Source organism: Pan troglodytes, chromosome 10 (genome assembly GCF_028858775.2).
Source record: "Pan troglodytes isolate AG18354 chromosome 10, NHGRI_mPanTro3-v2.0_pri, whole genome shotgun sequence".
Classification (NCBI taxonomy): domain Eukaryota; kingdom Metazoa; phylum Chordata; class Mammalia; order Primates; family Hominidae; genus Pan; species Pan troglodytes.
In genome coordinates, this window is record NC_072408.2 from 7,668,440 (window position 1) to 7,680,091 (window position 11,652).

General features: G+C 53.6%; 1 protein-coding gene across 7 annotated transcripts in view; it reads left to right on the forward strand.

Annotated features, from left to right (window-relative positions):
- The window catches only part of B4GALNT3 (beta-1,4-N-acetyl-galactosaminyltransferase 3), a 125,036-nt gene that overhangs the window by 94,804 nt on the left and 18,580 nt on the right, over positions 1-11,652 (forward strand). Inside the window, exons 10-19 of one of the 7 annotated variants that reach the window (XR_010147930.1) lie at positions 1,204-1,347; positions 2,353-2,462; positions 3,490-3,590; positions 3,894-3,955; positions 4,618-5,410; positions 7,971-8,290; positions 9,030-9,183; positions 9,313-9,510; positions 9,930-10,083; positions 10,716-10,842. Coding sequence is in view for 4 of the 7 variants with exons in the window: in XM_016922708.4 (XP_016778197.3) it covers positions 1,204-1,347; positions 2,353-2,462; positions 3,490-3,590; positions 3,894-3,955; positions 4,618-5,410; positions 7,971-8,290; positions 9,030-9,183; positions 9,438-9,510; positions 9,930-10,083; positions 10,716-10,842 (2,038 nt within the window). In the remaining 3 variants the exon portion in view is untranslated. Of the gene's footprint in view, positions 1-1,203; positions 1,348-2,352; positions 2,463-3,489; positions 3,591-3,893; positions 3,956-4,617; positions 5,411-7,970; positions 8,291-9,029; positions 9,184-9,312; positions 9,511-9,897; positions 10,084-10,715; positions 10,843-11,652 lie in introns of those variants that run through there. The other 6 variants (XR_010147931.1, XM_016922709.4, XM_063785396.1 and 3 more) reach the window with 6 other exon arrangements.

Consider the following 11,652-nt stretch of genomic DNA (forward strand, 5'->3'; position numbering starts at 1 on the left):
TTTGAATACAACTTCAAGGGAGTCCAGAGACTGTGAGCTCACACCAGATCTAAAAACTCTGAGGCTGGGTGCGGTGGCTCATACCTGTAATCCCAGCACTTTGGGAGGCCGAGGTAGGAGGATTGCTTGAGCCCAGGAGTTCAAGACCAGCCCAGGCCACATAGCGACACCTCATCTCTACAAAAAATTAAAAAATTAACTGGGTGTGGTGGCGCATGCCTGTAGTCACAGCTACTGGGAAGGATCGCTTGAGCCCAGGAGTTCGAAGCTGAAGCTACAGTGAGCTGTGATTGGATCACTGTGCTCCAGCCTGGGCAACAGAGCAAGACGCTGCCTCAAAAGCAAAACAAAACAACACAAAAAAACCCTCTGAGCGAGTCCAATCCCCTATTTTCCAGATAAGGTAACCATGGTTCTTGCAAAGCCATGGCCAGGGCAGAGGAAACCTGTTCACCTGCCTTCAGTGTACAGGAAGTGACCTCTTTCTTCAATGGCATTTTCCATTTCATATCATTTCCTCAGTGAGACTCCCATTCTCAGGCCCCATTGAAAAACATGCCATCCATAGGCCTCCGTGGCAGGTGTAGACAGATGCGTGAACCCGGGAGACAGAGAGCAAAGAAGCAGCCAGCCCCCCACCCCCCTTCTCTGTGGCTGCTTTAACCTGGATGCTGAAACTAGATCACCTGGCTTCAAACTCAGCTTGGCCACCCGTCTGTTGTATGATGTTGGGCAAATGACTTAGATTCTCTATGCCAAAGTTCCTTATCTGTAAACTGGGAATGATCGTAGTACAGAAGGCATGTGGTGCTTTTGGAGATTAGAAGGGTTCATATTTGGGATATTCTTAGAGCAGGGCCTGGCTTATTATTAAGTGCTCTGTAAGCGTTCAATAAATTAGGCGTACTTAATGCCACATTTCTAGCAGTCTGCAGTAACACATTTTGAGAAAGAGGTGTCTTTCTCCAAGTACGCAACACAGTCGTGTGGGTCAGCCGTGGGGCTGGCAGAGGGGGCCGAAGGCAGATGAATCGTGAAGCCACAGCTGTGGCGGGGGCCAGAGGGAGTGTGGCTGCGCACGTCCTACACCGTCGCAGCTGGAGTCAGGAGCCCCTTCTGCGTCTCTTCCCTCCCCTTCAAGGGCAGTGGGCTGCTGCGCTCCAGGCCACATAGCCTCCTGCTTTCTTTCCTCCCTGTGCCCAGATGAGACGTTCCTACAGATGGATGAGGTGGGCCACATCCCACAGACAGCAGCCAGCCACGTGGACTCCTCCAACGCTCTTCCCAGGGATGAGCAGCCGCCCGCTGACATGCTTCGGCCTGACCCCCGGGACACCCTCTATCGAGGTAAGGCCTCGGCCAGCGCTTGGCGTCCTTTCTGGGGACACTGCACTGCCAGGTCCACTGCTGATGGTGGAGAAGGCTTGAGAGACCTGTCAAGTATTCCAAACACCGTAGAACTTTTTATCTTCCTTATAACATAGAACATGCATACAGAAAAGAGAGCATGTAAATAAGTATAAAATATTTACGTGTAATTTTACAATTCTGCATATCATTATAGAGTGAACGTTTGTGGAACCACCACCCACGAGAAGAAATAGAGTTAGAACCCGGAAGTCCCCCACACATCCCTTCCCAATCTCACACGTCCCCACCTCTTACTGCATTCCAACTCTCGTCATCCAAGGAGAGACATATGTGGACACCACAGTGTTAGAGTCTTAATGCATGATTCCTCTTGGGAGTGTTTACATTTTAAAAGATGGCAAAGATGGCCAGGCATGGTGGCTCATTCCTGTCATCCTGGCACTTTGGGATGCTGAGGCCGGAGGATCGCTTGAGCCCAGGAGGTTGAGGCTGCAGTGAGCTGTGATTGAACCACTGCACTCCGGCCTGGGCGACAGAGTGAGATCCTGTCAAAAAACAAACAAACAACAACAAAAAAAGTTTCTTTACTCCTCACCCCTCTCAAAAAAATGACAACTGATGCTAAGGGGATGTTCAGCCCATGGTAGGAAATCCAGTTATCGGAGCTGCACGAGGGAGGAGACCTTCTGGCCTCTTAGAAGTTTCTAGACCTTATTGAGGCTATCCCTGCACAGTGACTCTAAGATCAAACGGTGCCTTGTACCTGGGGCTGTGTGCTGAGTCCTCTGCTGCCAGGATGCTCCTCAAATGGCCCTGCTCCAGGTGCGTGGGGCAGCCTCCAGCTGGCAGCCTCAGCCACAGACGTCGGCAGAACACAGCTGCCGCTTGCGAAGACAGAAAGGGCCCTGCTCGGGGCAGAGGACTTCAGCCCCAGTTTCGTGCTCACCTTCACCCTCACTCCTCCTCCTCCACTGTCCTCAGTGCCTCTGATCCCCAAGTCGCATCTCCGCCACGTCCTGCCTGACTGTCCCTACAAACCCAGCTATCTGGTGGATGGGCTTCCTCTGCAGCGCTACCAGGGACTCCGGTTTGTAAGTCTTGGGCCTGGGTCATGGAGAGCAGGGCTGGCAGAGGGATTGCTGCCTTTGACTGGGATGGGAGGTGGTGAGGCTGACTTTCCCACCTTCCCAACATCGCATCCCAGCAGACAGGACGGCCTCACAGGTCCCTGGGCTGGGAAGAACTTGCACTCCCAGATGGACCGCCCTGAATAGACTGTCCAGCAGAGCCTGCACGTGGCTGCTCTGCCTCAGGGCCTCCCCAACACACACCAACTCAGCCCAGCCCCGTGATGATATCAGGTGGCCTGGCTGAGGCTTCTTAAGCTCCCTGCTCCAGGGGCCACACAACCCTACCCTGCCTGGTCAGTCCCGCCAGCTAGTGAGCCAGCAGGACTTACTAAACCCAGAGACCAGGCACTGGGGGAGAAAGAACTATGGAGGTAGCTTTAAAGAACCCAGAACCCATGCGGAAGCCAGACAGGCAGCGTGGCCACTCTCCTGTGCATCCAGATCTAGAGATGATGATAAGGAAGAGCTGGAGGGCAGAAGAAAGAGGTCAGGAGGCATCACCAGGTCAGAGAATGGCTGGGGTGTAATTGAGAAGTTCTTTGGTGGTGGTGACCACGAGCTATGTTTGAGGGGGGCAAAGGAAGCGGTGAAGTAAATAGGAACAGGGGTTGTTCTAGGGCTGTGGGAGGTTGCAGGTAAAGGTTCAGAGGTTTCAGGAGAGGATCAGGCGGCAGAGGGAGGAAGGAGTGGTTTTGGCTGAAGCTGAGGGACGGGAGCTGGTTCAGGAGGGAAGATGTGGACCAGGGGCTTGACTCAGGGTTGCATTTGGTCCATAGCGCCTGGGATCACTGGCATAACAAGGGGAATGAGAGCCCCATCTGCATCACCACGTTTCATTCAGCGCTCAGAGCAACCCTTCTCTCCCTGCCAAGGGCGGGTCCCTAGCAGCCCTATGTGATCCCAGCCAGGGGCAGGCTTAACCCTGGCTGGCTGATTTCTTACCAAGATCTCACTCTCTTACTCCTGCTGCTGATTTTTCCACTTCCAGGTTCATCTGTCTTTTGTTTACCCCAATGACTATACCCGCCTGAGCCACATGGAGACCCACAATAAATGTTTCTACCAGGAAAACGCCTACTACCAAGACCGGTGAGAGACACTGAGTGGGGCAGGAAGGTGACCTTGCAGAGGGCTCTGCGGGAGCCAGGAGAGCTGCCTGGACCAGGGTGATGGTGGCACCCCAGCCCAAAGTCTTTGCTCTTGCTCTTCCTGAGTACTACACACACACACACACACACACACACACACACACACACACACACATGCTCACCAGCCTCCTTCCTCCACTCTAGTCTGGGGCAAAACGTCAGACTCCTGCTGAGACTTCCAGCAGAGCCAGGGCTGAGCCCGCCATGCACTGGGTGCCAATGCACACCTCCCTTCCTCCTGCAGGTTCAGCTTTCAGGAGTACATCAAGATTGACCAGCCTGAGAAGCAGGGGCCGGAGCAGCCAGGTACAGAGTGACAGCTGAGGCTTCCAGGTCAGGCTGAGAGGGGCGACCATGGTCTGTTTCCAGGGGAAGTTCAGACCATGCCAGCCCCGCCCCTGAGGAGCTCAAGATCCAGATCACGTGACCTCTCCCTTCATACCCAAGGGAGTGGAGAGCATGACTCCTGCCTTTTCCATATCCAGGCACATGTGGAAAATGACACTATTTTTAGCAGCATGCTGGGGTCAGCTGGAGGAGAGTGAGAGCCCGGGGGAGGTTACTTGGACTGCTGGAGGGGCTCGCTGTCCCTGGCGCACCATTTGGGAGGTTCTGGTTTAGAGAAGCACTGTCTTCTGGGGCCTTTCTTGGGGGATTAGGGCGTGGCTGGGACCATCTGCTGGGTCCCTCAGGTGCTGTGCACCTGCCGGGCATGTGATGCCGTTTATCTCACTCAGTCTTCACAAACCCATGGGAGATGCAGTATTATTCCCTTTATGCAGATGAAGAAACTGGGGTTAGTTGAGGTTGAGTACCTTGCCCAGGGTCACACAGTAAGCGATAGAACCTGGATTCAACCCCAGTCTGGAGCCCCATGGTGCGTCACACATATGATCATCCTCTGTCTTGTATGTCTTGTTTGGAAAGGGTTGGAAACTCCTGACATGAGGAATGGTTGTTATTAACAGCAGGTTTTGAGGAAAACCTTCTAGAAGAGTCCCAGTATGGGGAAGTGGCAGAGGAGACCCCTGCCTCCAACAACCAGAATGCCAGGATGCTCGAGGGAAGACAGACACCTGCCTCCACCCTGGAGCAAGACGCCACTGACTACCGCCTCCGAAGCCTGCGGAAACTCCTGGCTCAGCCCCGGGAGGGCCTGCTGGCCCCCTTCTCCAAGCGGAACTCCACAGCGTCCTTCCCAGGGAGGACCAGCCACATTCCAGCGCAGCAGCCAGAGAAGAGGAAGCAAAAACCCAGCCCTGAGCCCAGCCAAGATTCACCTCATTCTGACAAGTGGCCTCCTGGGCACCCTGTGAAGAACCTGCCTCAGATGAGGGGGCCCAGGCCCAGGCCCGCTGGTGACAGCCCCAGGAAGACTCAGTGGCTGAACCAGGTGGAGTCGTACATCGCAGAGCAGAGACGGGGTGACAGGATGCGGCCTCAGGCCCCCGGAAGGGGCTGGCATGGGGAGGAGGAAGTGGTGGCGGCCGCAGGCGAGGAAGGACAAGTGGAGGGAGAGGAAGAGGGGGAAGAAGAGGACGAGGAAGAGGATATGAGTGAGGTGTTCGAGTACGTACCTGTGTTTGACCCGGTAGTAAACTGGGACCAGACCTTCAGTGCCCGGAATCTCGACTTCCAAGCCCTGAGGACTGACTGGATCGATCTGAGCTGTAACACATCTGGCAACCTGCTGCTTCCAGAGCAGGAAGCTCTGGAGGTCACGCGAGTCTTCTTGAAGAAGCTCAACCAGAGGAGCCGGGGGTAAGGTAAAGGGCTCTCCTGGGGCCAGGGACTGGGGCACGTGGCAGCCAGCTCGCCTGGAAGGCAGGGGCCTAGGGGCTGGTAGCGGGTTCCCCCAGCTGCGGAAATAGCTGGAACTTTGCCCCCAACTCAGGCTTCTGGGAAGGACAAGTGCCCGGGGCCCCTGTCCCTGGAGAGGATCTTGACCAGGCAGGTGTTTGTCCCGCCATTAGGCAAGGTTCTGAAATCCCTGGGTGCCTGGTCCAGGACGTGTGTTGAGGACTGGAAGGACTCAGTAGATGAGGTCCCCTCCTCCGAGGAAGGAGCTAGTAAATAGGCAAACAGGCAAAACAGAGGCTAGAAAAATACAAATTAAGACCCTGCATGTGGGCTGGAAGGGCTAGGGCATGATGCATGACTGGAGTTCTTTGTTTTTTCATTCATTCATCCATTCATTCAACCAGTCAACATTTTTTACGATAAAATTTATATAACATTAAAATCACCATTTCAGGGTGTACCTTTCAGTGGTTTTAAAAGTATATTTACAGGCTGGGCGCGGTGGCTCACGCCTGTAATCCCAGCACTTTGGGAGGCCGAGGTGGGCGGATCACAAAGTCAGGAGATCGAGACCATCCTGGCTAACACGGTGAAACCCCGTCTCTACTAAAAATACAAAAAATTAGCCGGGCATAGTGGCGGGCACCTGTAGTCCCAGCTACTCAGGAGGCTGAGGCAGGAGAATGGCGTGAACCCAGGAGGCGGAGCTTGCAGTGAGCCAAGATTGCGCCACTGCACTCCATCCTGGGCGACAGAGCCAGACTCTGTCTCAAAAAAAAAAAAAAAAAAAAGTATATTTACAGTGTTGTGCAAGCATCACCATTGTCAAATTCCAGAACGTTTTCATCATCTTTGAAACAAATTATACTGGCCAGACGCAGTGGCTCACGCCTCTAATCCCAACACTTTGGGAGACCGGGGTAGGTGGATCACTTGAGGTCAGGAGTTTGAGACCAGCTTGACCAACACAGTGAAACCCCATCTCTAATAAAAATACAAAAATTAGCAGGGCTTGATGGCACGCACCTGTATCCCCAGCTACTTGGGAGGCTGAAGCAGGAGAATCACTTGAACCCGGGAGGTGGAGGTTGTAGTGAGCAGAGATCACACCATTGCACTCCAGCCTGGGCGACAGAGCAAGACTCTGTCTCAAAAAAAAAAGAAAAAGAAAGAAAGAAAAAAAAGAAACCATATGTGTTAGTGGTTACTTCCCATTCCTCCTCCTACCCCCAGTAGTGTCTGGCAATAACTACTTTCCTTTCTAGCTCTGTGGATTTTCCTATTCCGGACATCTTATGCAAATGGAACCATGTAATGTGTGGCCTTTATATCGGGCTTTTTGCAGAATATTCACTTAGCACAAGTTTCATTCGTGTTGTAGAATCTATTAAACACTTCATTCCTCGATATTGCTGAGTAATATTCTATTGTGTGGATATACCACATTTTTCCATTCACCCATTGAAGGACATGTGGGTTGTTTCTACTTTTTGACTATTACAAATAAAATGCTGCAATGAACATTCACGCACAAGCTTTTATGTGAACATACTTTCAGTTGTCTTGGGTATATATCTAGGAGTAGAACTTCCGGGTCCTATGGTAACTCTTTAGCATGTTGAGGAGCTGCCACTCTGCTTTTTGAATCAACTGCATCATTTCACATTCCCATCAGCAGGGTATGAAGATTCCAGTTTTTCTACATCCTTATCAACACTTGTTACTTTTCATTTCATTGTGTTTTATTTATTTTTATTGTTATTTTTATTTTTTTCTTGAGACGGAGTCTCGCTCTGTCGCCCAGGCTGGAGTGCAGTGGCGCGATCTCGGCTCATGCAAGCTCCGCCTCCCGGGTTCACGCCATTCTCCTGCCTCAGCCTCCTGAGTAGCTGGAACTACAGGTGCCCACCACCACACCTGGCTAATTTTTTATATTTTTAGTAGAGACAGGGTTTCACCGTATTAGCCAGGCTGGTCTTGATCTCCTGACCGTGTGATCCACCCGCCTTGGCCTCCCAAAATGCTGGGATTACAGGTGTGAGCCACTGCGCCTGGCATTGTGTTTTGTTTTAAATAGCCATCCTGGTGAGTGTGAAATGGTATCACACTGTGGTTTTGGTTTTTATTTCTCTAGTGACTAATGATTTTGAGCCAGCCAATTGACATCTGTCTTATAACTCATTTTGTCTTAGGGAATGTTGATTCGACCGTTTTTATTGAGGGTCAGTTTCTCAGGGAACCTCTTCAGTGTGACCCCTCTTATTCAGCTCATGTACTTAGAATCTTGGAGCTGTAAAAGACCTTCAGGATCATCACAGCTCAATAGGTACATTTTCAAAGAGGGAGGCAGCGAACCCTAGAGAGATTGCGAATCTTGCCTGAGGCCCTACAGCCAGCCAGTGGCAAAGCTAGGACAAAAACCAGGGTCTCCCAACAACTAGCCTTGCAGGCTTCTCACACACCGTGCCACCCTCCCAGTGTGGAAAGGAACTACTCAGCCTCCCCACACTTTCTGCCATAGGAGGTACCAGCTACAGCGCATTGTGAACGTGGAAAAGCGTCAGGACCAGCTACGTGGGGGTCGCTACCTCCTGGAGCTTGAACTGTTGGAACAAGGCCAGCGCGTGGTGCGGCTCTCGGAGTATGTGTCTACACGAGGCTGGCAGGGCATCGATCCAGCTGGTGGGGAGGAGGCCGAGGCCCGGAACCTGCAAGGCCTGGTCTGGGACCCACACAACCGTAGGAGACAGGTCCTGAATACCCGGGCCCAAGAGCCCAAGCTGTGCTGGCCTCAGGGTTTCTCCTGGAGTCACCGAGCCGTGGTCCACTTCGTCGTGCCTGGTGAGCCTCAAGCTGAGCCTCGACATTCTCAGGGGCGGGGTCCTAACACTGTCAGGAGCACCCACATCTGCTTGCACTGATTTGATCCCATAAGCACTTCTGAGAAAGACCACCTTATAGTTGAGGAAACTGAGGCTCACAAAAGGAAAGTCACTGGTTTAAGGTTGTGTGGCTAGTAAATGTTGCTGCTAAAAACAAACACTGCCTCATCGGCCAGTGCTCTTTCTTTCATACTAGGTTTCAGGATTGGGTGTGATAACTGGGGTTGCTAACACTGGGGATGATCATTGGTCTGGGGAAGTAAGACGGAGGGTACTTAATGAAGTGATGAGCAGGGTTTTATATGAGAAGGAGGAACACACAACAGGCAGAAGTGTAACAACAGAGGTAGGATGATGGGGATAGGACGACAATACTAAGAGGGACAGATAACAGGGTTTCACTAGTAGAGCGTGGCCGGGCTACTGACAATGAGCCCCAGCCAAGGCCTTCTCGTGGGTCCCCTGCCTGGGAGGAGGGAACATGGGGAGCAGGATGTGGAGGCCCCCGTAACTGGTGAGCACTCCCTCTGCCTCACGTCTCTGTGCTGCACTGCTAATGGTTTTGCAGAGTTGCACTGTCCCCTCAGCCGAGGTCCGACGGGCACTCCTGACTCACATGGGAGCTGGGAGTGGAGGCGCTCATCCGCTCATCTTCACCTTGTCTGTGTTTCTTTCTCCTGCCTGACCCCCTGGGGTAGTGAAGAACCAGGCACGCTGGGTACAGCAATTCATCAAAGACATGGAAAACCTGTCCCAGGTCACCGGTGACCCACACTTCAACATCGTCATCACTGACTATAGCAGCGAGGACATGGATGTTGAGATGGCGCTGAAGAGGTCCAAGCTGCGGAGGTGAGGGGCACCACCAGCCAGGGGGTGGCATGGGCCACATCCATCCTAAAGTCCTAGGGCTGCTGGGTCCAGGGTAGAGCCAGGAGTCCTGCCCAGCCTTCCTGATTCCTAGTCTCCAACTTTTCCCAGAGGGCTCACCTGCCCATAATCCCATCCCAGGAGCACACATCATCTCTCTTCTATGCCTGCCAACTTCCTCCAGGGGACCACCGCAGCTGAGTCCTGATACTCAGCCCTCTCTCCCCTTCCTGCAGCTACCAGTACGTGAAGCTAAGTGGAAACTTTGAACGCTCAGCTGGACTTCAGGCTGGCATAGACCTCGTGAAGGTAAAGGGCCTGGATGGGGCCTGCGAGATGGAATTCAAGGCTGGTTAAGAGGTAGAGAGACATTTGGGGTAAATGAGGTGGTGAGCCCCTCAGGGAGGACGGGAATGAGGACACAGGAGGTCCTCTCTGCTGTGCTGCAGGCCAGTGCTAGGGTGGGACCAGCAAATCACAGTGGAGCATTTGCCCAGTTGTCCAGGGTCCTTGGAGCCCATAAAGAGTGGGGAGGAGTCAGAATTCACTCTGATGGTTAAGACCTGTGCTCCAGTGTTCAGCACTGTGGAACTCTGCCCAGCAGCTGGTTTTGTGGGAGTTTGTGAATCACTCCAATAGGGAAGACTCCGAGGCTTCTCCTAGATGGCGACCTGACCTCCTAGCTCTGGTCTGCAGGGTCTGCTGACCCTGCCCACATCTGTCCCCAGGACCCGCACAGCATCATCTTCCTCTGTGACCTCCACATCCACTTCCCAGCTGGAGTCATCGATGCCATTCGGAAGCACTGTGTGGAGGGAAAGATGGCCTTTGCCCCCATGGTGATGAGGCTGCATTGTGGGGCCACCCCCCAGTGGCCTGAGGGTGAGCCCTGCTCAGACTGGGGAGGGAGGAAAGACTTCTCTGATCTTGGCTCTTAACTCCAGAGCTGGGAACAGTCATATCTATGAGCGTCAGCATCCTCCTCCCCTGCCCCACCCTGCCCTCCTGTGGCCTTCACTCCCCGGAAAACTCACCAGACAAGGTCCCCTTGGGCTGAGCTGACAGCCACAGCAGCAGGTGCAGCAGTGCACACCTCCTGCGCCGTCTTCTCCTTGATTCATTCATCACACACTTACTAAGCACTGCTGTGTGCCAGATGCTCTGCCCTGTGGGGATTCAAAGATGGGAAAGGTAGCCTCCTGCCTGTGGAAAGGGAAACGGACATGTAAACTGACACACAGCTGTGTCTTCTGTGGCTGCCGCTGTCCGATCCATTTGTAGGGTTGTCATCAGCCCGTGGGCACAGCCTGGTAGCACTGCTGAGCCCTGAACCTTAGTTAGGGGTCTTTCCTCCAAAACAGGCAAAGTACTTGTTCAGCTAAGACAGTTTTCAGCCTCCCTCACCCCCAGCCTCTGACTTTCAGAAGAGCCTCTAGGCACACAGCCTGGAAGCCTCCTTCCTTCCTCCTCCTGGCCTCTGGCTCATCTCACCCGAAGCTCCTGTCTGTCCACAGGCTACTGGGAGGTGAATGGGTTCGGGCTGCTTGGCATCTACAAGTCTGACCTGGACAGGATTGGGGGCATGAACACCAAGGAGTTCCGAGACCGCTGGGGCGGGGAAGACTGGGAGCTGCTGGACAGGTGACTGGGAAGAGGAGGGCATCCACGAGGCCTGGGAATTCCATGGCGCTCCAGGCAGGGAGCCAGGCTACAGCAGCCTAGCTGTCCCCCTCGGCCGCAGAGTCCCAAAGCACGGTAAAGAGCACTGGACTCGGAGGACGCCCTCAAATCACCGGCCTCGCTGGGACTCAGTTTCTCTATTAGAGGGGTGTGACTCGCCCTCTGTCTGTGTCACAGGGTTGGTGTGAAAATTAACATGCCTGGCACACCGTGTACCAGGTACACCAAGCTGTGTAGACATAAACCATGATGTTCTCAGCACCAAGCAGGGCACCGTGGGAGAGACTGCATCCTCCCCAGCCCGAGGGTAGTGCGCCTCCCGTCAGCTGCCGAGTGGGGAGCCCAGAGTTGTGGGAATGGATAAGTAGACCTGGCAAAGGTCAGGAAAGACTTTGGGGCCAGCAGAAGAGACAGTGTAGACCACTGAAGGGCAAGAGGACATCCAGGAGGTGCCGGGTCATGAGACACCAAGGGACCTGGGGGTTTGGAGCAGGAGGAAAGGGTCAATGAGATGAAAAGCCTCAGAGAAGAACACAGTACAAGCTGCTGCCTTGGCAGGTGGACAAGGAGAGCAAGATTGGGCAGGGACACCAGGCCATGGGTGGTGAGGAGGTGGAGGCTGTTCCGTGTGAGGCTCCTCTTTCAAGAAATGTGCCGCCAAGAGAAGGGGCAGAGAGAGGATGGTGCCTTGAGATCTGAGCCTATGGTGAGGGAGCAAAGGAGAGGGGAGGGTACCCTGCAGAAGGGCATAAGCGCTGTAACAGCATCCAC